Here is a 25,271-nt window from a genome sequence, read left to right as displayed (position 1 = left end):
TGAATCCTTAACTTTGGTAATCGATAACAAAAATCTTTTTTTATTTCTGTTTTATAATGAGCGCTATCTGCAGAGCTGTAATTGTCAGCATGTAAAGTTCCTCCTACTAGAGGAATGTCTGCTGCTATCGGCTTGCAAAGTGACAGTACTGTGGTTTTAGCTGTGAAGTTTGTATGTCTGGATTAGGTCACTTAGCTCCTTTATAGTTAGAACCAGCCACAACTTGTACTGCAGTGACACACATCTGCTGACTCGATGGATCAGCGCTTTAAGCTTGAGGCTGACTGGTGGGCCATGCTTGAAAGCGTTTTGGCATGTGCTGGTGCCTGCATTTTTCACCCTTGACTTAAAGCATATGCTTCATACAATTGAGACAGTGTTAGCGTGTGGGTCCCAGGCAGCTTCCTACACATCTGGCAGAGCCTGGCCCTCCTTCCAGGTGAATCATCTCTCCTGGGAGGGTGGCTTCCAGCACTGTGGCATCTGCAGAGTGGCAGGAAGTGTCTGAATTCATCTGAAAGTGATTTCTATCTACACATGCTTTTCCAATTTCATCAGGCCTCGTTCTGCTCCATTCCAAGTGACATGATCAAATACGGCAAAACAAAAGAAAGATTGATTTATAAAAAGTTTCCCTTTGACCTCACAGACTTTTGAAGGAACTGCGAGGGCAAAGTTTTGCTTCCTAATGAAGGTCTTGAAAAAATGTAACGCAAACATTTGTGCTTTTGAGACCTTAGCAGATTGTTGAGAAAGTGTTGTGTGTTTCTTGCTTGCTAATTTGCCCCATGACGTTTCTCTTCCATCCTCCCGGTTAGTCCTCAGGATGCAAGAAATCTGTCATAAATGGAATTTTCTCATCTAGACTAGATTATCAGGGTTAGGCTGGTTTCACATTCGCGTTAAAACAACGCTGCGCCCTGCGTCGTTAAGCCCCGCCCCGATCCGGCTCCCTGCCCGCCCCATCCGGGATCACCGCCTACTTTCGCATTTTCACGCATGCGATCGGCGCACCCTATCTTTAGCATAGGGTGCGCAGATCATGCGCTGCCAGTGTGAAAGTAGCGTGCTGCGCACTTTTGATGGTGCGCCGTGCGCGCCGAAATGCAACATGCTGCATTTCGGTGCGCAGCACGCTACTTTCACACTGGCAGCGCATGATCTGCGCACCCTATGCTTAAGATAGGGTGCGCCGATCGCATGCGTGAAAATGCGAAAGTAGGCGGTGATCCCGGATGGGGAGGGCAGGGAGCCGGATCGGGGCGGGGCTTAATGACACAGGGCGCAGCGTTGTTTTAACGCGAATGTGAAACCAGCCTAACAGCAATATGAACGCAACAGGAGGTATTTCAGTATTTACTATATACAAAGTAAAAAGAATCAGGAGTTCCTGAATTTAGAGTAGGTATTACTGGTAGTATTATTATTATTATTATTATTATTATTTATTATTATTATTATGCATTTATATAGCGCCATTTATTCCATGGCGCTTTACATGTGAAAAGGGGAAATATATTGAAAGGTAACTTCACATCTCAGAGAGAGAGAAGAGTCTGTGAGTATAAATTTATGACGACATTTGACACTCTCAATGCTAGAATGAATGTGTCGCATGGATTTATGTCTTTTTACATCAATTAAGGAATTTGCTCCTAAGACCTTGTGGGGGCATCACAACACATTAGGAGACCTCAATCAGAGGACAATAAAACATCCAGACTCCTTATCTATGAACTGGAGCAATATTTATGTTTCTCCCTCTCCCATAATCATAATTCTGCTTCACGTCACTTGTCTCATCTATTGCATTTTTTCTGTGCTGTATTGTCCATAAATATGTGATCCTTCAGATTTTGTATTAGTCTATGCCTGATGAAGAGACCTGAGTAGTCTCGAAAGCTTGCAATGTTTTACCATCTTTTCAGTTAGCCATTAAAAGGTATCAGCCACTGAGGACTCTCAATTCTTAATATTTTTGAATTTAGAGTACAGATTTGAGCTGATCATTTGGGGGTGTCTTATGTCAGACCCCCACTGATCTCATATAGATAATTTACCCTGTCGATAGGTCATTAGTAGTTAGATTACGGAATGCCCCTTTAACATCAGAAAGCTTTGTAGACACAAGGATATCTCCAATTATCTCCTGCAGACTAATTGACAATGAATAGACTAGTAGTGGTGCACAGGGGAGATAACTGCGGAGCTCAGAAGGGATCAGTGGGGTTGGAGCACTCCTCTCTTACTTGACCAGCAGGTTATCGCCTGTCCAGTGGATTGATTCAAGAAAAAGACCATGTGATGGTCGAAACGTTGTATATTTTCATGGCGAAATAAACTTCTGCACATTTCTTCACCCGGATTGGATGCTGCTCCTCTTAATTTTCTGTGGATTTCTGATGTCCAATTGGGTCTTTGGACTTTCATCATGCATCTCCTTGATCCTGGAAGTGCTGTCAGCTATCTTTTTGTATGCTTGACCATCCTACCACATGACTCGACCACAGCACCAGAACATCCACACCTGCCCAGTAGAGCAGCACGGAGCGCCTGTCACCGGCAGGTACAGCTCAAGAGGGGAATATTTATTCAAGTCTTTCTCTGAGCTCGCTTAAGAAAAAAACTTATTTTGGTGTTTACTGATGGTGCTCTGTGCATGAAAGGATTCATTATATCAGTTCAGATGTAGGTAAACTGCCGCTGTCTGGTCCAATGGGTGGGGCTTATTCAACTGCTCCCCCCTCCCTGTCAACGCATTTCTTCTTGTGTAGAGCAAGACAGGGAGGGGGAGCAGTTGAATAAGCCCCGCCCAGCGGACCGCACTGCAGCAGTTTAAATACATCGGAACCGAAATAAAAAAGGTATTTATGCATGAAAGGTGCGGGGTCAGGGGGAAGCAAAAGTACTAAGAGAATCCTTATGTGACACACAATTGAATGATATCATTATATGATATCTCAAAAAAGGGGTGATCGATTCCCTTTAAAACAGGTAGTTAATTACACTTTCAAAAACCGGGAGAGTTTAAAGATTATTGCACAATAAGAGACCCTGCTCAACATCTTGATCTTCAGCAGCTAGCAGGCTTCTCATCTAATCTCCTGCAGTCATTCAAAGCGCACTTTGAAGAAGTTTGTGCGCACACACGTCTTTTTAAGTTATCACCCATCCACACGAGTGTGCAGTGGACAGTGCTGACCTGAGTTACATCCCCGGTAGTGTTGAGCATTCCGATACCGCAAGTATCGGGTATCGGCCGATACTTGCTGTATCGGAATTCCGATACCGACTTCCGATATTTTTTCAATATCGGAATTCGGCATCGGAATCGGAAGTTCAAAGTTGATTGACAGACTGACGTCATCATGATGCGCGGTGTGTGCGCATCATGATACGCCGTCATTTCGGGCCTTCCGGGGGTCTCTGCCGGCCTGCCGGGGGGCTGTGCCGGCCTGCCGGGGGGCTGTGTGGACTGCCCGGGGTCTGTACCGGCCTGCCGGGGGGCTGTGCCGGCCTGCCGGTGGTCTGTGCACCCTGTGGGGGTCTGTACCGGCCTGCCGGGGGGCTGTGCCGGCCTGCCGGTGGTCTGTGCACCCTGTGTGGGTCTGTACCGGCCTGCCGGGGGGCTGTGCCGGCCTGCCGGTGGTCTGTGCACCCTGTGGGGGTCTGTACCGGCCTGCCGGGGGGCTGTGCCGGCCTGCCGGGGGGCTGTGCTGATGTCCGGGGGTCTGTGCAAGCATCGTCCGATGGGACTACAAGTCCCATCGGGCGATGCCTGCTACCATGACAGTGATTGACACATTAGCCAATGATGGGACAGTAGTAGTCCCATCATCCGGCTAATGTGTTAAATGTTTGAAAAAAAAAAAATACTACATACATACTACATGCATGCTACATACATACTACATGCTACATACATACTACATATATACTACATACATACTACATGCTACATACATACTACATATATACTACATACTACATGCATGCTACATACATACTACATACATACTACATGCATGCTACATACATACTACATGCTACATACATACTACATGCATGCTACATACATACTACATGCTACATACATACTACATATATACTACATACATACTACATATATGCTACATACATGCTACATACATGCTACATACATGCTACATACATACTACATACATACTACATACATACTACATGCATGCTACATACATACTACATGCATGCTACATACATACTACATACATGCTACATGCATGCTACATACATACTACATGCTACATACATACTACATACATACTACATACTACATACATACTACATATATACTACATGCATGCTACATACATACTACATGCTACATGCATGCTACATACATACTACATACATACTACATGCTACATACATACCACATATATACTACATACATACAATACATTCATACAATACATACATAGACATACAGTACATATAACATAGAGTAACATACTTACCAATACTTGTCACATTGTTCCCCGAAGCCATTGTCTTTTCCGGAATAAATATTAACATAACAAACCACAAAAATACCCACCCACGATCCGAAGCAGTCCACGAGTGTGTCCCACGACGATCTTGGGTAGAGAACGGCAGCATCAGATGATGCTGCCGTTCTCTACGGGCTGCAGGAATCCAATGACGGAAGGTAGGTATCCTTCCGCACTGTATTCCTCCGCCACTTAAAAAAAAAAAAGTCCCTAGTCTCACTTTATGCCATTGCTGCGTGGGAAATTCCCACACAGCAATGGCATAAAGTGAGACTAGGGACTTTTTTTTTTTTTTAAGTGGCGGAGGAATACAGTGCGGAAGGATACCTACCTTCCGTCATTGGATTCCTGCAGCCCGTAGAGAACGGCAGCAACAGCTGATGCTGCAGTTCTCTACCCAAGATCGTCGTGGGACACACTCGTGGACTGCTTCGGATCGTGGGTGAGTATTTTTGTGGTTTGTTATGTTAATATTTATTCCGGAAAAGACAATGGCTTCGGGGAACAATGTGACAAGTATTGGTAAGTATGTTACTCTATGTTATATGTACTGTATGTCTATGTATGTATTGTATGAATGTATTGTATGTATGTAGTATATATGTGGTATGTATGTAGCATGTAGTATGTATGTAGTATGTATGTAGCATGCATGTAGCATGCATGTAGTATATATGTAGTATGTATGTGGTATGTATGTAGCATGTAGTATGTATGTAGCATGCATGTAGTATGTATGTAGCATGCATGTAGTATGTATGTAGCATGTAGTATGTAGCATGCATGTAGTATATATGTAGTATGTATGTAGCATGTAGTATGTATGTAGCATGCATGTAGTATATATGTGTTATGTATGTAGCATGCATGTAGCATGCATGTAGTATGTATGTAGTATATATGTGGTATGTATGTAGCATGCAGTATGTATGTAGCATGCATGTAGTATATATGTAGTATGTATGTTGCATGTAGTATTTATGTAGTATGAATGTAGCATGTATGTAGTATGTAGTATGAATGTAGCATGTATGTAGTATGCATGTTGTATGTATGTAGCATGTAATTTTTTTTTTTTTTACATTTAACACATTAGCCGGATGATGGGACTACTACTGTCCCATCATTGGCTAATGTGTCAATCACTGTCATGGTAGCAGGCATCGCCCGATGGGACTTGTAGTCCCATCGGACGATGCCTGCACAGCCCCCCGGCAGGCCGGCACAGCCCCCCGGCAGGCCGGCACAGCCCCCCGGCAGGCCGGCACAGCCCCCCGGAGCCTGCACAGACCACCGGCAGGCCGGCACAGACCACCGGAGCCTGCACAGACCCCCTGGCAGGCCGGCACAGCCCCCCGAAAGGCCCGTACAGACCCCAGAGAGGCTGTACAAGGGCAGGAAAGGGTTTTTCTTATTCCGATACCGGAAGTCCCATAGACTTGAATGGGACTTCCAGTATCGGAATCGGCGATACCGATACTTTTTTTAAAGATCGGCCGATACCATCCGATACGATACTTTGAAGTATCGGACGGTATCGCTCAACTCTAATCCCCGGTGTCCAGAGGTGTATCTAGGTTTTCTAGCACCTAGGGCAAGAATTCAATTTGGTCCCCCCCCAGCACACATGCAGTTTGCACACTTAGTCATGTACCGATGAGCTGCTCTCCCTAATGCTCTCAATGATCATTGAAAAACTGAGAGAAGCTCGCTGTCACAGGACCATAAGTATGAAAGTCACAAATGAGTGAAGTGCCCATGTGATGACTACTGGAACCTGCAGAGCTGAATACTGACATTGCAGTCTTCTGAATTCTCACAATTAATGCACTGCACACTTAGGATTCTCCCTTGCTGATGGACAGTCATGTCAGCTCAAGTATGTGATTTGTATACTACTTGCCACATTCCGACTTGACATGCCCCGCCTCGCTAAGTTCGTTTTCATTTGGTTAGGCCACGCATGTCTAGTCAGCACGTGACTGCATGTATGCCCTGCATCTCCCCTTTGCTCCTCATTTTGTGTCCTCAAATCTTCCCACACACATTAAATTCCCCATCCCTACTCCATATCTCTCCACACACATTAAATCCCCATTCCAAATCTCCCCACACACATTAAATCCCCCCATCATCACTCCAAATCTCCCCACACACATTAAATCCCCCCCTTCTCCACTCCAAATCTCCCCACACACATTAAATCCCCCATTCCCCACACAGCCCCTCATTATCCTACCACTTCCCACACAGCCCCTCATTATCCCCCTTCTCCACACAAATTCCCCATGCAGCCCCTCATAACCCCCCCAATTCCCCACATAGCCCCTCATCATCCCCCATCACCCCTTCTCCACACAGCCCCTCATCACCCCTCAATTCCCCACACAGCCCCTCATCACCTCCCAATTTCCCAAACAGCCCCTCATCACCCCCAATTCCCCACACAGCTCATCATCTGCCTTCTCCCCACAGCCCCTCATCACCCCCAATTCCCCACACAGCTCCTCATCATCCGCCTTCTCCCCACAGCCCCTCATCATCCCCCTATTCCCCATAAATACCCTCATCATCCCATTCCCCACAGCCCCTCATCATTCCCCCATTCCCCACACAGCACCTCATCTTCCCTATGCAGCCCCACTCAAGTAACATCAACCCTAATCCAAAAATCCATCTTTGGAGTACTCACACTGAGTCCTGGGTCCTCATTCCCATTTGTACACGGGTCCATAATGCAGCCTTCGGTCCTCTCCTCACACAGCTCCATGGTGCTGCCCCTTGGTCATCTCACATGGCTCCATAGTGCAGCCCCTCGTTCCACTCCTCACATGGCTCCATGATGCAGCCCCTCATTTCCCGCTTCTCTTCTCCAGCAGCCTCAGCAAAATGCAGCTTCCTGCTATCGGACCTTCACAGGACTGAAGGAGGCCCCGCCCCTTCCGATGACAACATCGCCTCAAAATATCAACTCCATTCTAATCCCTACTGTCATAGCTTCAATTGTATTAAGATGCGAGTACAATTAAACACTGGGAGCACATGCTCTGCAGCTTCTATATGCCGGCTGTCAGTTTGACAGCGGGCACAGTGAACAGCTGACTCCCAGTCCAGGGAGCGGCAGAATGCAGCCGCCGGGGGAGACACTTCGGACTGCCACATTAGGCGTCCCGACTGCCCCCCCTAGACACACCTCTTCCGGTGTCTCCATCAGAGATTTTGAGCTACCAGCTGCTGACCTGAAGGTTTCAGACATGTGGGTGAATAAGTTCAGGAAACTGAATGAAGAGTTAGAAAGACTTGCACGACAGTAAGCAGAGTTAGTGAACAAACACAAGTGGGGAGAAATGAAAAAATTTTAACCCGCGGACCAGCTGATTGTCAAAACTTAGAACGCGCTTTTTGTCACATACCACACACTGGAGCATGTGAGTATTGCTGTACTGACAATGTTTGGCTCTACGTATGCATGTGAGCAGTCTTTCTCACATCATTTAAGAACATTAAGACCAAACTGTGATCACATTTAACGGATGGACGTCACAACACCTGCATGAAGCTTAACCTCAACCAGAGAACAAAACCATGCAGCACCAGAAGTCACATTAATGGTAAGAAGTACTTTATTCATCATTGGTTAGCAACAGCATAACATCATTATTAAAAAGAATTCATAGACTTATTGTACTTTAAAAGTGTTGGTCTTACATAATATGCACACATTTACTTATTTAGTTTTAGACATCCTGTATGGCTCTCACGGAATTACATTTTAAAATATGTGTCGTTCTTGGCTTTCTCAGCCAAAAAAATTCCCGACCCCTGCACTATATATTATGTAACTTACTGTAATTTAGGGGGTTAGAAAAAAACAGCAAAAGTAGAGGATTGGGCAATGGATAAAGACATAGCTAATGTGGCAGGTATGCAAAAATCCTCCCTCTCATCAAAAACATTTGCATCAAATAGATTTATGTAAAATTGATCTAAAGCAGAGGAAAGAATAGAAATGGAATAAATACAGTAGCATGTAAAAGGCTGGGCACCCCTAGTCAAAATTACTGTTCTTGTGAACAGTTAAGGCCTGCTTCACTCTTCAGTTGTTTGACATCAGTCAAAATCTGCCATTTTGCAACAAAAAACATCTGACTTTTTTTTGGCAGATCCGTTTTTTTTCCCATTGACTTGCATTAGCGGTGGATTTTGACGTATGGTCATCCATTGCATCCGTTTTTTGACGGATCCATCATAATTTTGGCGTCCGCTGTCTGGAGTGGATGGACAATGAAACGTTTGTTGTGTGCATTAAAATAGCGGACAGCAATGGATCCGTCGTTATAATGGACACCTATGGGCGACGGATTCTCTCTCTCTCTCTCTCTCTATCTCTCTCTCTCTCGATCTCTTTTTCCAGAGTCCTATTGCTTTAAATTTCAGTCATTGGTGGCTGAAACGGATCCGTCAAAAAACGGATCCGGTGCATCCGTTTGTTCTCAAACGGAAGCGGATCCGTTTTTTTAATCCTTGGCGATTTTCAACTGACACATAAAAAAAACTGAAGTGTGAAACAGGCCTAAGCAAGTTGAAGATGAAATGATATCTAAAAGGGCTAAAGTTAAAGATGACACATTTCCTTTGTATTTTAGAAAAACAAATTTATATTTTCATCTTTTACATTTTAAAAAATACAAAAAGGAAAATGTTTGGATGTAACAGTTTGACCACACTGCATGGTTAGTACCTAGTGGCACCACCTTTTGCAAGTATGAAAGCTTGTAAACACTTTTTGTAGCCAGCCAACAGTCTTTCAATGCTTGTTTGAGAGATTTTCATCCTATCTTCCTTGAAAAATTCTTCCAGTTCTGTGAGATTCCTGGGTTGTCTAGCATGCACTGCTATTTTGAGGTCTAGCCACAGATTTTCAATAATCTTCAGATCAATAGACTGTGAAGGCCATTGTATAACCTTCAGCTTGCGCTTTTTTGAGGTAGTCTGTTGTGGATTTTGACTCGTGTTTAGGATCATTATTCTTTTGTAGAAGCCATCCTCTTTTCAACTTCAGCTTTTTTTTTTACAGATGGTGTTATGTTTGCATCAAGAATTTCTTGAAATTTCTTTGAATTCATTCTTCCCTCTACCATGAAATGTTCCCCTTGCCATTGGCTGCAGCATGACCCCAAAGCATAATTGATCCACCCCTATTCATAATGTTTGGCGAGATGTTCTTTTCCAGAAATTCTGTGCCCTTTTTTCTCCACACATACCTTTTGATCATTGTGGCCAAAACCGTTCTATTTTAACCTCATTTGTCCACAGGACTTGTTTCCATAATGCTTGTTAGATGTTCCATCAAGCTTGTTAGATGTTCTTTTGCATATTTCTGACCTGAATTTTCTGGTGCAGAGGCAGAAGATGTCTTCTTCTGATTACTCTTCCATGAAGGCCATATTTGTGCAGGTGTCTCTGAACAGTAGAACAATGTACCACAACTCCAGAGTCTGCTAAATCTTTCTGAAGGTCTTTTGTAGTCAAGTAGGGTTCTGATTTGCCTCTCTATCAATCCTATGAGCAGCTTTCACTGAAATTTTGCTTGGTCATCCAGAACGTATCTTAACCTCTACTGTTCTTGTTAACTGCCATTTCTTTATTACACATAAATCACCAAGGGTGCCCAAACCTTTGCATCAGACCATTTTCCTTTTTGATTTTTTTTTTATGTAAAAGATAAGGGGGGGGGAATTAATATATATATACAGTTGTGGCCCAAAAGTATTGACACCCCTGCAATTTTGTCAGATAATACTCAGTTTCTTCCTGAAAATGATTGCAAACACAAATTCTTTGGTATTATCTTCATTTAATTTGTCTTAAATGAAAAAACACAAAAGAGAATGAAGCAAAAAGGAAAACATTGATCATTTCACACAAAACTCCAAAAATGGGCCAGGCAAAAGTATCGGCACCCTCAGCCTAATACTTGGTTGCACAACCTTTAGCCAAAATAACTGCAACCAACCGCTTCTGGTAACCATCAATGAGTTTCTTACAATGCTCTGCTGGAATTTTAGACCATTCTTCTTTGGCAAACTGCTCCATGAGCCTGATATTTGAAGGGTGCCTTCTCCAAACTGCCATTTTTAGATCTCTCCACAGGTGTTCTATGGGATTCAGGTCTGGACTCATTGCTGGCCACCTTAGAAGTCTCCAGTGCTTTCTCTCAAACCATTTTCTAGTGCTTTTTGAAGTGTGTTTTGGGTCATTGTCCTGTTGGAAGACCCATGACCTCTGAGGGAGACCCAGCTTTTCTCACACTGGGCCCTACATTATGCTGCAAAATTTGTTGGTAGTCTTCAGACTTCATAATGCCATGCATACGGTCAAGCAGTCCAGTGCCAGAGGCAGCAAAGCAACCCCAAAACATCAGGGAACCTCCGCCATGTTTGACTGTAGGGACCGTGTTTTTTTTCTTTGAATGCCTCTTTTTTTCTCCTGTAAACTCTATGTTGATGCCTTTGCCCAAAAAGCTCTACTTTTCTCATCTGACCAGAGAACATTCTTCCAAAACATTTTAGGCTTTTTCAGGTAAGTTTTGGCAAACTCCAGCCTGACTTTTTTATGTCTCGGGGTAAGAAGTGGGGTCTTCCTGGGTCTCCTACCATACAGTCCCTTTTCCTTCAGACGCCGATGGATAGTACGGGTTGACACTGTTGCAGGGCAGCTTGAACTTGTTTGGATGTTAGTCGAGGTTCTTTATCCAACATCCGCACAATCTTGCGTTGAAATCTCTTGTCAATTTTTCTTTTCCGTCCACATTTAGGGAGGTTAGCCACCGTGCCATGGGCTTTAATCTTCTTGATGACACTGCGCACGGTAGACACAGGAACATTCAGGTCTTTGGAGATGGACTAGTAGCCTTGAGATTGCTCATGCTTCCTCACAATTTGGTTTCTCAAGTCCTCAGACAGTTCTTTGGTCTTCTTACTTTTCTCCATGCTCAATGTGGTACACACAAGGACACAGGACAGAGGTTGAGTCAACTTTAATCCATGTCAACTGGCTACAAGTGTGATTTAGTTATTGCCAACACCTGTTAGGTGCCACAGGTAAGTTACAGGTGCTGTTAATTACACAAATTAGAAAAGCATCACATGATTTTTCGAACAGTGCCAATACTTTTGTCCACCCTCTTTTTTTATGTTTGGTGTGGAATTATATCCAATTTGGCTTTAGGACAATTCTTTTTGTGTTTTTTCATTTAAGACAAATTAAATGAAGATAATAATACCAAAGAATTTGTGTTTGCAATCATTTTCAGGAAGAAACTGAGTATTATATGACAAAATTGCAGGGGTGTCAATACTTTTGGCCACCACTGTGTGTGTGTGTGTGTGTGTATATATATATATATGTATATAATATTGAAAAAAAGGAAACGGCACAGTACTTAGCTTCGGGTGCCCGGCCCCTGGCAGAAAGTCCCGTTTTCAGGCACAATATCCAATATTCATTCCAAGGCTTGAGAAAGGCTCAGTTGAGCCGAAACGTTGCCTTGATATGTGGGCTGAATAAACTCACTACCACTTGAAAGATTAACTATGGAGTGCTGCCTTTATTTTGAATGAATATTATATATTTACAGTACAAAGGAAATGTCATCTTTAACTTTAGGACTTTTAGATTTCATTTCATATTAAGCTTAACTGTTCATGATAACAGTAATTTTGACCAGTGGTGCCCAAACATTTTACATGCCACTGTACATCACCTCTTCAGCGCTATTACTTTTGCATACAATCATCATTAACATTCTTCACTATCATTGTTATTTAGTTTTTGCTTATGAAGTTACATAATATTGGAAAAAGTATTCCTTGTGTTCCCCTTCAACATGCTTATAGCTATTTATAGTGTATAACTACAGTTATGGTGAACTCTGCATGTGCATCATAACTGGAAATTGGCAAAGGAATTGCTTCATGTTACAAATGTTTGTCCTATTGATTTTGCTACTGATGTAATTGATCATTTATAAGAACAACAAACAGCTGGATTTCTAGACTTCGCTAACTTGCCAAGTTAATATCTGATTATTAGAGCTGACAGACCCAGCATGTAGCATGAACGTAGGTACTCTGGTCTTAATCTTAGTCATGCATACTAAACATTATCCAGACCTTTGCAGTCAGCTTTTTTTCCATTTCAAAGATGGCAGAATGCAGCAATGTTTGGTTAATGCAATCTTAGAGGACCCTTCAGCAGATTTTTCATGTTAAACTGGAAACATGGTGTAATAGTGGCTACAGAGCAAAACATTTAACTTTTTTTTTAATTCTACTTCTTTGTGCCGTTATCATTATTTGGCACTTAATGAGTTAACTTTAAGTTCAAGCAGTTGTTAAACAATTTTCAGTGAGGGGGCGTGTTCTTTTTAATTTTGAGTGTTCCTGCCTGCTTGGGTTGGCATCCTACAAGGAGTAGTACACACCCCAAGTGAAAACTATCTGAGGACACCCATTTGGCTTTAGAAAAGGTTAACTCATTAGTTGCCAAATACTTTTGATTTTTTGATTGCTAATACCTTCACAAAGAAGATGCAAAATTAAAAAAAAGAAAAGTTGTATTCTACTCTGCAGCCACAATGACATCATGTGAACATAAATGTTCATGATCTGACCAGGTAACTCTAGTCAACACGATCTGATGTCAGAAGTTGGACCCCATTGATCGACTGTTGTGTGCCAGTGGTGGTTGTATATAAACAATGCATGAAGGTAGAACAGTGTGGCCCCATAGTTTGTGGTCACTCCTAGGTACTGCACCTTATCTCCTACTCAGGTGAATTGGAGATAAAGTACAGCACCCATGAGTGGTCATTAAACAATGTAGGAGGATAATTGTTTTCTGCCACCCTGTGTTGCTTAGGCTAGTTTCACACTAGCGCTTTGGAGCGCAGCGACAGCCTGCGCACGGCCGGCGCTAAGCCCCGCCCCCTGCCGCGCCTCCGCCAGTAGCTCCGCCTACCGGCGCATGACGCTGCATGCGTCCTGCGTCCCCTATCTTTATCACTGGGGGCGCAGGCCGTGCGCAGTATGCGTTTGGCGGCGCATGCGCCTTTTTGATGGTGCGCCGAGCGCAACCAAACTACAGCAGGTTGCGTTTGGCGCAGGTCCAATTTCTCCTGTTACCCTTGGTAAAATAAAAAAATTGAACCTGAAGTATTTTTTTTGTGAAAAAAAGTTAAATGTTCATTTTTTTAAATTTTCAAAAAATTCCTGTGACGCACCTAAAGGGTTAATAAACTTCTTGAATGTGGTTTTGAAAATAAAAAATGGTGTTGCAAAAATGAGAAATCGCTGGTCAATTTTTAACCCTTATAACTTCCTAACGAAAAAAAATGTTGGTTCCAAAATTGTGCTGATGTAAAGTAAACGTGTGGTAAATGTTACTTATCAAGTTTTTTGTGTGCTATATCTCTGTGATTTAAGGGCATAAAAATTCAAAGTTGGAAAATTGCGAAATTTTAAATTTTTGCCAAATTTCCATTTTTTTCACAAATAAACGCAAGATATTTGAATGAAATTTTACCACTAACATGAAGTACAATATGTCACGAGAAAACAATGTCCGAATCACCGGGATCCATGCAAGCGTTTCAGAGTTATTACCTCATAAAGGGACAGTGGTCAGAATTGTAAAAATTGGCCTGGGAGTTAACGTGCAAACCACCCTTGGTAGTGAAGGGGTTAATAAACTATAGTCCTTAAAATCTCTTTTTACCACATAAAAAGGGAATTACAAAAATGAATATTAAGCAGCAATTATGCAGCGGCCAATTCTGCCCTAAATTATACAAATTGTGCTGCAGGTTTCACTGCAGAAATGCAGGTTTACCACAAATTTCAACATTTCATTGCAAAAGATGAAATTCAAAATGTGTATCTCATCCACAATCCTGGTAATCTAATCTTGATCTGACCTGAGTGAACATACCCTTGGGCTTGTTTCCCCATATGTCAGTGCCTCATTCTGGCAATATTGTGACCCTAATAATTACAGTATTTATGAAAAACTATCAATGTTGACCTCAGCCTTGGATATAAATGAGACACATGATATGCAGGGTCAGTTTTAGACAAAGTGGGACCCTGGGCAAAAGTTTAAAGTGGGGCCCCAAATGCTAACATATTGTACCATCACACAGAAACATTTTGGTTGTATTTACATGAGCTGAGTTCAGGCCGTTAAACAAGCATGATCAACAATGTTTAAGAGGGTTCTCCACTACTAGGACAACCCCTTCTAGATCAAAATGTTTGGCCCCCATAAAATAATAAAGCTTATACTCCCCTCCCATGCTGTCGCCGTGCCCACAGTGTCGGCACTTTCTTTCCCCGGGGCTCTCGTGCTTTGTTGACATGTGATGCCGGCACCCAATCAGCGCTGATGTCATGATCTCCGCCTTTGGACAGACCGACAATGAAGAGGAAGTCCTGGCTGCTGCTGACCTTGTACTTCTTCTTCCTGCTCAATTTGACAGGATCTGTGGACAGTGATGCCAGCGCTGATTGGGTGCCAGCGTCACATGTCCCAACAACAGCACGGGAGCCCTGGGACACAGAGTGCCAATAACGCAGGAATGGCGCCAGTGTGGGAGGAGAGTATAAGCTTTATTATTTTATTGGGGCCAAGCGAGGGGTATGAGAAGAAGTTGTTCAATTAGTGGACACCTTTAAGTCATTCAACTTTTTTTTTTCCTGGCCTCTTTACACCAGCTGAGGAAAAATGATTGGCACAGAACGGTATCACTAGTAGATCAATCAGTGCCCATACACTATCGTGTTATCAGCAGCATATCTGCAGTTTTCACTGGGTGAAGTTCTGCTGAGAACAAAGTTTTCTATTCAGGTATAAGTGATCCAATCACTCGAATAGGCATCATTTTGCTCATTTAGTATAATGCACCCCATAGTCCTCCACATAGTGTAATGTTCCCAATAGTATAATACACTCCCCATAAGCCTCCATACAGTATAATACATTCCCCATAGTCCTCCATGTAGTATAATGCACACCCCATCGTCCTCCATGTAGTATAATGCACACCCCATAGTCCTCCGTATAGTATAATACACCTCCTATAGTCTATATTATTGGAGAGCTATGGGGAGTGTGTCACAATATGGGAAACATTTTACTATATGGAAGGACTATGGGGTGTGGATTATACTATAAAAAGGACTATAGGATGCATTATACTATATTAGTATAATGCATTCCATCTCCCTCCATATAACACAATACACCCCATAGTTCTCCATACAGCATAATACACTCTCCATAATCCTCAATATAGTGTAATACACTCCCATAGTCCTCCATATAGTACAATACATTCCCCATAGTATAATGCATCTCCCATAGTCCTCCATAGTGTAATGCAGCCCCCATATAGTGTATTGTACTCCTTCTAGTCCTTGATAGCGTTTAATGAAGCCCCCAAAGAGTATAATGCACACCTCATATTCCTCCAGTATTATGGCCACCATGTACTCACTGATTTAAAAATAAATACAATACCTCTCCCCATTCCCCCGCCGCTTTGGTCTCTGCAGTGCGTCTTCTCAGCAGCTCCACTGCTTGGCACAGTGTTTGGCATGGTGAAGTGACGTCATCGAGCCTGCTGCATCAAAAGAAGAGGGGGAATGATGGGAGAGGGAGCTTCACCTGCCGCTCTCTCCTCCATCATCAATTTTAACTGTATCGGCATCTATGATGCCGATACAGTTCAATCAGGGGGGCGGAGGCGTAGCTGGCAGTGGGCCCCATAGCAGCCACTTGGCTGGGGATCCTCGGGAAGTAGGAGGAGCTCTAGGCAAATACCAAGTTTGCCTGCTCCTATCACCAGCCCTGATGAAATGAAGAGAAGCCCTATCTTTGGTTTATTGTATTGGTTTTGAACATGGCCTGGTAAATGGTCAGGACATTAAAAAATTGAATGTTCTGAGCCATATTCTTTACAGGATGACAAAAAATTTTCAGTTATACAATTTTTTTTTCTGTAAGACTTTTTGATAATGTTTTGGAACATTTTTGGCATGGTTTTTTATGGTGGTGTAATGCAGCGGTGTTCACACAGTGTGGTACAGAGGCAGTGACTCAGGTTAGTCTATGTTAAGACTTCATTTTAAAGCTCATAAAGTAAAGAGAAACATTATTGTCCGGATCGCACCTGGTTCATCCAATACAGTCCGTACCAAACCTGTTGCCTGCACCGCCGTATAACCCTTGGGTGCATCAATTGCGTTGTCCTCTCTGGCCTGTGTTTACTCTTCACACAGAGCTTCCTGCTCAGATGCTTGCAAACAACATACTGACACATGCAAACCTCAACTCAAGTTTAAATGTGAATAGTGGACATGGCCCACTTTGAAAACTCAGAGTGGAGGGAAAAATTCACTCCACTACCATCCTACAGATCTCTCCAAAAATGAAAGCCCATGTCAGGTTTCTTAAATTCATACTCCACTACTATCCCTGTGTGGCAGAGCCAAAAGTTTTACCATAACCAGGTTCCCAGCATCATGTTCCCACATGCTTTATGCATCCATTAGCCCTCTGTGTCTGTACTGTTACACACTTAACATTATGGCTGGTCCATACAATCAGGGCAACTGTTACCACCCACCTTTCGTGTCTACCTCTTTCCTCATAGACTGTAAGCTTGCGAGCAGGGCCCTCACTCCTCTTGGTATTTGTTATAATCTACTGTATGTGATTATTGTTATGCTGTAATGTCTATTGTCTGTACAAATCCCCTCTGAAATGTAAAGTGCTGCGGAATATGTCGGCGCTATAAAAAATAAATTTTATTATTATTATTATACTCTTTTATTTTGCATTGCAACCACAGGTGCGGCTGCTATTACCATGCAATCAAGCGTGTTTAATATGCTTCTATGCACATTCTGGGTGTCACAGACCCTCGCATATCATTCCCCTTACAGTCTCGATTTTTTTTTTTTATTATTGTATGGGTTAAAGTTCTATAGCTTGGGTCATTACGGATGTGGCGATACTGTTTTTTTTACTTTTTTGTTTACTTTAGTTTTTATACTAAATACCATTTTTAGTTGCAAAATATTTTTTCCATTATTTTTTTATACTTCATTTTATAATTTCTCTGTTCTGTCCCTCGTCCTGTAATAATGCCCACCATCCTGTAATGTCCTCCTATAATATTGTCCCCCTTCTTAGTCCCCATTTTGTAGCACCGTCCCCCATCCTGGCACTTTTTACATAAACTTTAGAAAGAAGAAAATCGATTCTTCTCATCTTTCCTTGCTCCCACGGCGAACAGCATCCTCTTCCTCCACAGCAAGGGCGGCACATGGCAGTAACGTTATGCGCAGCCTGCGATGGGCACAGTGACATCAGTTGGACTCTGATAGGCTGGTTTCTGCTATAGGTATTGCTGTGCAGGGGACCAGTGTCTCTTTGTGCCGCAATACATTTCATTTCATTGTATGTCCGAGGGCTCACATTCAACTGAAAAATATCCCTGCCGTTAGCAGGCCGCCTGACACCCTGGGCCGGGTTGCGATTGTCTCAGGAGCTCGGTGTCTGTAGTACGCAGAGTGAAGCCTAAGGCTATGTACACACTATGTTTTTGATGTGTTTTCGCTGCCTTTTTCCACTCTTAAATGGGCCAAAAGCACTATGCAATCCTTATTTAAGCTTATTTAGTGACAATCCTGAAGTGTTGTGCACATGATGAGTAAATTTCCGTGCGTATTTGCAGTGCGTTTTTTTTTCTGCAGCATGTCATTTCTTTTTGTGTTTCTGCAACCATTGACTTCAATTGAGTCAGTCAAATCCGCAGCAAAAATGCACGTATAAAAATGTTTGCGGATTTGCTGACTTTTTGTTTTCTATTTTACCAGCTTCCTACAGTGTTTCCCACGCTGTCATCTGTGTAATGCTACCGCCGGTACTGTCAGTCAGAGCGCTGTGGGATCATGCTGTCAGATGTCAGTATTACCCTGCAGCTGTGACTGTGACCTGCAGGCATGGGCTGATGAGACTACTGCTCCCATTGGGCTACATCTGCAGTCATTGATAACAGTGACTGCCGGTGCCATTGATGGGAGACGTAGTTTCATCTCCGTTTAAAAAAATAAATAAATAAAATTACATACATATTCAAATAAGAGTAAAAACCCATTATACTCACCTAACACCAAATCACTGATGCCCTCGTCTACTAGAAATGATGTAAAATAATATACCAACATATACCCTACCCACCTTTCCACCATAGTCGACATAATTCCTGTCATGATCCAATGTGGATCTGATAGTTTAAATGGATATGTGAACTTTTTTTCCTTTGGCTTGGTGCCAAAGTGGGTTGATTGCCCCCGGTGGCCATTAGAATTATTACATGTGGTGTTTCATTCTAAGTTGCCCCGGTGGTGGTGAGTGGTATCGCACGTTAGTTTTAGTGTTAATGTGCACGCAATTACAAATCAGGTGTTAGGCTCTATAAAAGGGAGCCAGGTGGGTTCAATCACTGGTGGTGATATTGTGTGTTAGTCATTCACAAGGAAGCCTGGGTGAATGAAGGAGCTGAACATGAGTCCTGCGCAGCCCAGCCAGAGGGAACGAGTGGCAGCTAGGTGGTCTGCAAGAAGGGCTGGCATGGCGTGGTGGAGTCACAGTTTATGATGTTGGCAGGAAGTGCTTGCATGGCTTGGTGGAGTGATGACTATGGAGAGAGTTGCACTCAGCATGTGGGACTTGGTTGCTGAGAGCTGGACTCAAGCATGCTTGACTTTTTGGGCAGGAGCAGAACTCATCTTTGGGACTCTGTTACTGGACTGCTGCAACTGGTGGTGGACTCTGCTCCAAGGCTGCACTATGATGAAGGATCCAGTTATGGTGATGGATCCGGGTGGAGGAGAAGATGCACACAGGTGGTGGGCTCTGTTGCTAGGAGCGTACGCAACAGAGCAAAGCTAAGTGGTGTTTGCCCTGTTTTGTCATCTTTCCTCATGTGTGTTTTAGTGCAGTGGTGGGATTAGTTTCCGCACCGACCAATTCCCTAGTGAGGGTTTAGGTCAGGGCGAGCTAGGGTTTTTAGGTTCCTGTTGCGCGCCCGGTGTGGAATCGGCATAGAGAATGTTAGGAGTGCAGGGACACTGGCTCAGGGGAGCTCAGGAGGTCTCCACTTCCCTATTCCCTATCGCAGGGCCCACCATTGTTAATGTTTCCCTTATTGTTTAAATTCGCCTTACTGGAGGTGGGGTTTCCAGACTTGTATATACGTGTAATGTCTAAATTCGCCAGTTGGAGGCAGTGTATCCAGCTGCACGTGTTTATTATTTAAATTTGCCCCACTGGAGGCGGTGTATCCAGGGTCACGTGTGTCATATGGGTTCGCCTTACGGTACTCGCTGCGTCCAGACACACGTGACCGTGACAATTCTGAGTGTCCCACGGCAATGTCACGCGTAGATCAGTCCCATTGGGAGGTGTGACCGCTCTACCTGGACGCTGGTGATACACTGTGGGAGCAATTACCTCCTGTCAGTGTATCACTGAGCTGCCGTGAGAGTTCGCTGGAGTTCATCAGCTCCAGAGCTCTCATGGCACCGCTGCATGAGAACTTTCCCTCACAGTAGTGGTGCTGTAAGGGAGATCAGCGGAACTGATCAGCTGATGAACTCCGGTGACCTCTCTCATTGCAGCTCAGTGGTACACTGCGGGAGTGATTACCTCCTGTTAGTGTATCTCCAGCTGTCTTTGAGAACAGTCACATCACTGATGTGACAGCTCTCAAAGTGATCAGGATCGTCGAGGGACATTATGGATTATCCTCTCAGTGGACAGGTGAGGAATATTGTGGTTTTTTATTCTGTTGCAGGAGATGTTAGTTTCTGTGGATTAGGCGTTCGGTGAGTATGTCATCATTGAAGTCTGTGCCATTATTTCAAATAAAGGACTATATTCTGTGTGTCTGTGTTTTAATGCAATATGGGGTAACTAATGGATAGGTGTCTTATCTTAGCTGCCTCTCCATTACTAACCTGTGGGCTTGATGTCACCTGACAATACAAAGGTGACATCAACCCCCAAATATGAACCCCACTTGCCACCGCTACAGAGCAAGTGGGAAGAGTGAGACTAAGCACCAGATTTGACGCATCTTATAGATGTGCCATTTCTGGGGTGGCTGAGTGTTGCTGTTTTTAGCCTGGGAGGGATGACCTCTTCCTAGGCTATTAGCATCAGCCCGCAGCTGTCTAGCTTTTGATGGTTAGATTTTATAGGGGGCCCCCATGTCAATTTTTTCTGGAGTCCCACTGTAAACTAGCGAGTAAAGGCTAAGCAAACAGCTGTGAGCTGATATTAGTAGCTTGGGAACCTTTATGGTTATTGGCTCCTTCCCAGAATATTCGCATCAGCCGTTGACTTTCCCTCTGCTAGTTATTAAAATTACGCAGGAGCCAACGCATTTTTTTTTCTTTAACACTAACAGTTGCCGTTTGGTTACAACCTACGTACCTTCGTTCTGTTAACGCTCCTACATAGGCTGGTGACAATGTGTGGTTTTTGTATTTACTTATCGGCTTAGTAATGAGGATGTCGGGCTGACACCTTTTCATTACTAAGCCTAGGGCTTGGTGTCAATGACAGCTGTTGACACCAAGCCCTAATCCCATTATTCTGATACTACTGCATCAGCATGAAAAAGGTGGTGTTGAACTAAGAAATTCCATCACAAATCTTTTTTAAAAGAAAATCTTTATTTGGCTCAAAAAAGCATTCATTGACATGCAAAAATGCATAGAAAAATGTATACAAAAACGCACGTTTTTTCTGCAGCGTTTTTCCTGCCAAGAGATGCAGAAACCTTGCAGAAATTTCTGCAAGCAAATACTCAACTTGCTCACATAGCCTTTACCCCTTAATCCCATGTGACGTACTATCCCGTCCATGTGCCCTGGGACTTAATTCCCAGGGACGGGATAGTATGTCACAGTGATCAGCGGCCGGGTGTCGGCTAATTATCACAGCTGACATTCAGCACATTGTGTCAGGGGCGGTGACGGACCGCCCCCGACACGTTAACCCCTTGCACACCGCAATCAAACACAATCGTGGTGTACCGGCGGTTAAAGGGAAGCATCGGCAGGGAGGGGGCTCCCTCCGAACTTCCCTGGGCCCCCCACAGTGTGCAGCGCTGCTGCAGGGGTCTCTTTCCCTACAGGTCCCCGGATCCAAGATGGCAACGGGGACCTTCGGGGGCCCGTAGGGAGCTGACTTCCTCAGTGCCTGCAAAGCGCAGGCATGAGGAAGTCTGCGTCTATGCCTGTGACAGATCGCTGATCTGTCACAGTGATCTGTGATGTGACAGATCAGCGATCTGTCACAGGACAGTGATGCCCCCCCTGGGACAACCTAATAAAGTTAAAAAAAAAGTGTAAAAATTTTTAAAAAATCGCTAAATAAATTAGGAAAAAAAAATATTCCCCAATAAATTCATTTTTTGGAAATAAAAAAACAATAAAAGTACACATATTTGATATCGCCGAGTCCGTAACGACCTGCCCTATAAAACTGTCCCATTAGTTAACCCCTTTAGTGAATCCCTTAAAAAAAACGAGGCAAAAAAATAATGATTATCATACCACCGAACAAAAAGTGCAATAACGCGCGATCAAAAAGACGCATATAAATATTCATGGTACCACTGAAAACGTCATCTTTTCCCGCAAAAAACGAGCCACCATACAGCATCATCAGCAAAAAAATAAAAAAGTTATAGCTCACAGAATAAAGAGATGCCAAAATAATTATTTTTTTATAGTTTCCATTGCATAGAACCGCCAAGTCATAAAAAAAGACATAAATGAGGTATCGCTGTAACCATACTGACCCGAAGAATAAAACCGCTTTATCAATTTTACCGCCCACGGAACGGTGTAACCGCACCCCCCAAAAGAAATTCATGAAACGCTGGTTTTTGTTCATTCTGTGTCCCAAAAATCGGAATAAAAAGCTATCAAAGTCACGTGTCCGAAAATGGTACCAATAAAAACATCAACTCGTCCCGCAAAAAATAAGACCTCACATGACTTGGTGGGTCAAAATATGGAAAAATTATAACTCTCAATATGTGGTGATGCAAAACCTATTTTTACAATAAAAAGCGTCTTTTAGCATGTGACAGCTGCCAAACATAAAATCTCCTGGTACCCTTGGGAAAATAAAAAAAATTGGTGACTAAAAGATCATGTTTGTGGAAAAAATACGATTTTTTTATTTTGTCGCCCAGGCATTATAAACTTCTGTGAAGCACTGGGGGGTTCAAAGTTCTCACCACACATCTAGATAAGTTCTTTGGGGGGTCTTGTTTCCAAAATGGTGTCATTTGTGGGGGGTTTCTACTGTATTGCTACATCAGGGGTCTTCCAATCGCGACATGGTCAAACGGCGCTGCTTCCCTTCCGAGCTCTGCCATGCGCACAAATAGTGGTTTACCCCCACATGTGGGGTATCAGCGTACTCAGGACAAATTGCACAATAACTCTTAGGGTCCTGTTATCCTTGGGAAAATAAAAATTGGGGGTGAAAAGATAATTTTTGTGGAAAAAAATATGATTTTTTAATTGTACCGCTGTTCATTATAAACTTCTGTGAAGCCCTTGTGGGTTCAAAGTTCTCACCACATATCTAGATAAGTTCCTTGGGGGTCTAGTTTCCAAAATGGGGTCACTTGTGGGGGGTTTCCACTGTTTAGGTACATCAGGGGCACTCCAAACGTGAAATGGCGTCCGATCTGAATTCCAGCCAATTTTGCATTGAAAAAGTCAAACAGCGCTCCTTCCCTTCTGAGCTCTGCCATGCGCCGAAACAGTGGTTCCCCCCTCATATCAGGTATCAGCGTACTCAGGACAAATTGCACAATAACTTTTGCAGTCCAATTTCTCCTGTTACCCTTGGTAAATAAAAAAAATTGAACCTGAATTATTTTTTTTGTGAAAAAAAAGTTAAATGTTCATTTTTTTTAAATATTCAAAAAATTCTTGTGACGCACCTAAAGGGTTAATAAACTTCTTGAATGTGGTTTTGAGCACCTTAAGGGGTGCAGTTTTTAGAATGGTGTCACTTTTGGGTATTTTCTATCATATAGACCCCGCAAAGTGGCTTCAAATGTGATGTGGTCCGTAAAAATAAAATGGTGTTGCAAAAATGAGAAATCGCTGGTCAATTTTTAACCCTTATAACTTCCTAAGAAAAAAAAAATTTGGTTCCAAAATTGTGCTGATGTAAAGTAAACATGTGGGAAATGTTACTTATCAAGTTTTTTGTGTGCTGTATCTCTGTGATTTAAGGGCATAAAAATTCAAAGTTGGAAAATTGCGAAATTTTCTAAATTTTTGCCAAATTTCCATTTTTTTCACAAATAAACGCAAGTTATTTGAATGAAATTTTACCACTAACATGAAGTACAATATGTCACGAAAAATGTCAGAATCACCGGGATCCATGCAAGCGTTTCAGAGTTATTACCTCATAAAGGGACTGTGGTCAGAATTGTAAAAAATTGGCCCGGTCATGAACGTGCAAACCACCCTTGGGGCTTAAGGGGTTAAAGGCCGCATGCAGCCCGCATGTTTTGAAACCCCTGCTCTAGTGTTTTGGATTCTGTATTTCTTCCATTTATAAATTTTGGATGATTTAGTACTTTCTTTTGATGAAAAACATCCGATTCACCACAAAATATTTGCAACTGCCCATGGTCTTTGTATATATACCAAGATTTATTTTATTTTTTTAAGTATTTGTACATTTATTTGAACACAAAGTCCACATTGAATTGGAGAAGAAACAGAATTGCCGTGCAGGAGCAAATTTTCAGGGTACGTTCCCACATTTAGGATGTGCTGCAGTTTTGACGCTGCAGATTGTCCGCACTATTTCCACACCTATTTTGCAAATTAGCGGACACGCATTTACATTTGTACTCATGCGGATTTTCCTCATTAATGCAAGCCTATGAGGAAAATCCACATGCGTACCCTCAAGAGAAATTGACATGCGTATCTGAAAAGCTTGCAGCATATCCGTTTTCACGGGTGATCCGCAAGTGCACAGACTCACAGTGCACATGAGATTTCTAGAAATCTCATCCACTATGCTGTAAATCATGACTTTATTCTATAGGTCATTTAATTTGTAACTGTAGAAAATGTTAACTACCGGTAATGTATTATTTAATTCATTTATTTAGCTTAATTGCATAGTGCCATTAATCCCACCTGCTTTATAGACCTCATCATCACTGTCCCCAATGGGGCTCACAGTGTAAATTCCCTATTGGTTTGTCTTTGGCCTGTGAAGGAAAGTGGAGATGGACAGAAACAACGTAAACACTGGGGAGAACATGCAAACACCTTGCAGATGTTATATAGCTTAGCTGTGAAAAAAGAAATCCACCACACATCTAAAAATCAACAATTTATCTCCTGGCAAAAAAAATGACAAAACTGAACATGAGGTTTTTGGTTTAATGTTCTGATCACACTGTATGAAGCCCACTACCATGTCAGGGTAAACCTCTTATTGGGTTCCTAACCTAAAAGGTAGAGCGCCATGCGCTGACCACCATGGAAGCAACAGCATACAATCAGGTGGAGCAACCTGGTACCCAATGACACCCATTCACCATGATGTGCA

The 25,271-nt window shown here is 42.9% G+C and overlaps 1 protein-coding gene across 14 annotated transcripts in view; it reads left to right on the top strand.

Moving 5' to 3' along the window:
• BNC1 (basonuclin zinc finger protein 1) overlaps positions 1-25,271 on the top strand; it is a 329,666-nt gene that overhangs the window by 170,675 nt on the left and 133,720 nt on the right. Inside the window, exon 1 of one of the 14 annotated variants that reach the window (XM_073568534.1) lies at positions 19,281-19,501. The exons of the other annotated variants lie outside the window; for them this stretch is intronic. Within the exon in view, the coding sequence (XP_073424635.1) occupies positions 19,290-19,501 (212 nt within the window). The 5' untranslated portion in view covers positions 19,281-19,289. Of the gene's footprint in view, positions 1-19,280; positions 19,502-25,271 lie in introns of those variants that run through there. 14 annotated transcript variants of the gene reach the window in all.

The sequence above is a fragment of the Dendrobates tinctorius genome, unplaced genomic scaffold (assembly GCF_039654945.1).
Source record: "Dendrobates tinctorius isolate UK_male_01 unplaced genomic scaffold, ASM3965494v1 ptg000022l, whole genome shotgun sequence".
NCBI classification, from domain to species: domain Eukaryota; kingdom Metazoa; phylum Chordata; class Amphibia; order Anura; family Dendrobatidae; genus Dendrobates; species Dendrobates tinctorius.
This window is presented reverse-complemented; position numbering and strand designations above follow the sequence as displayed.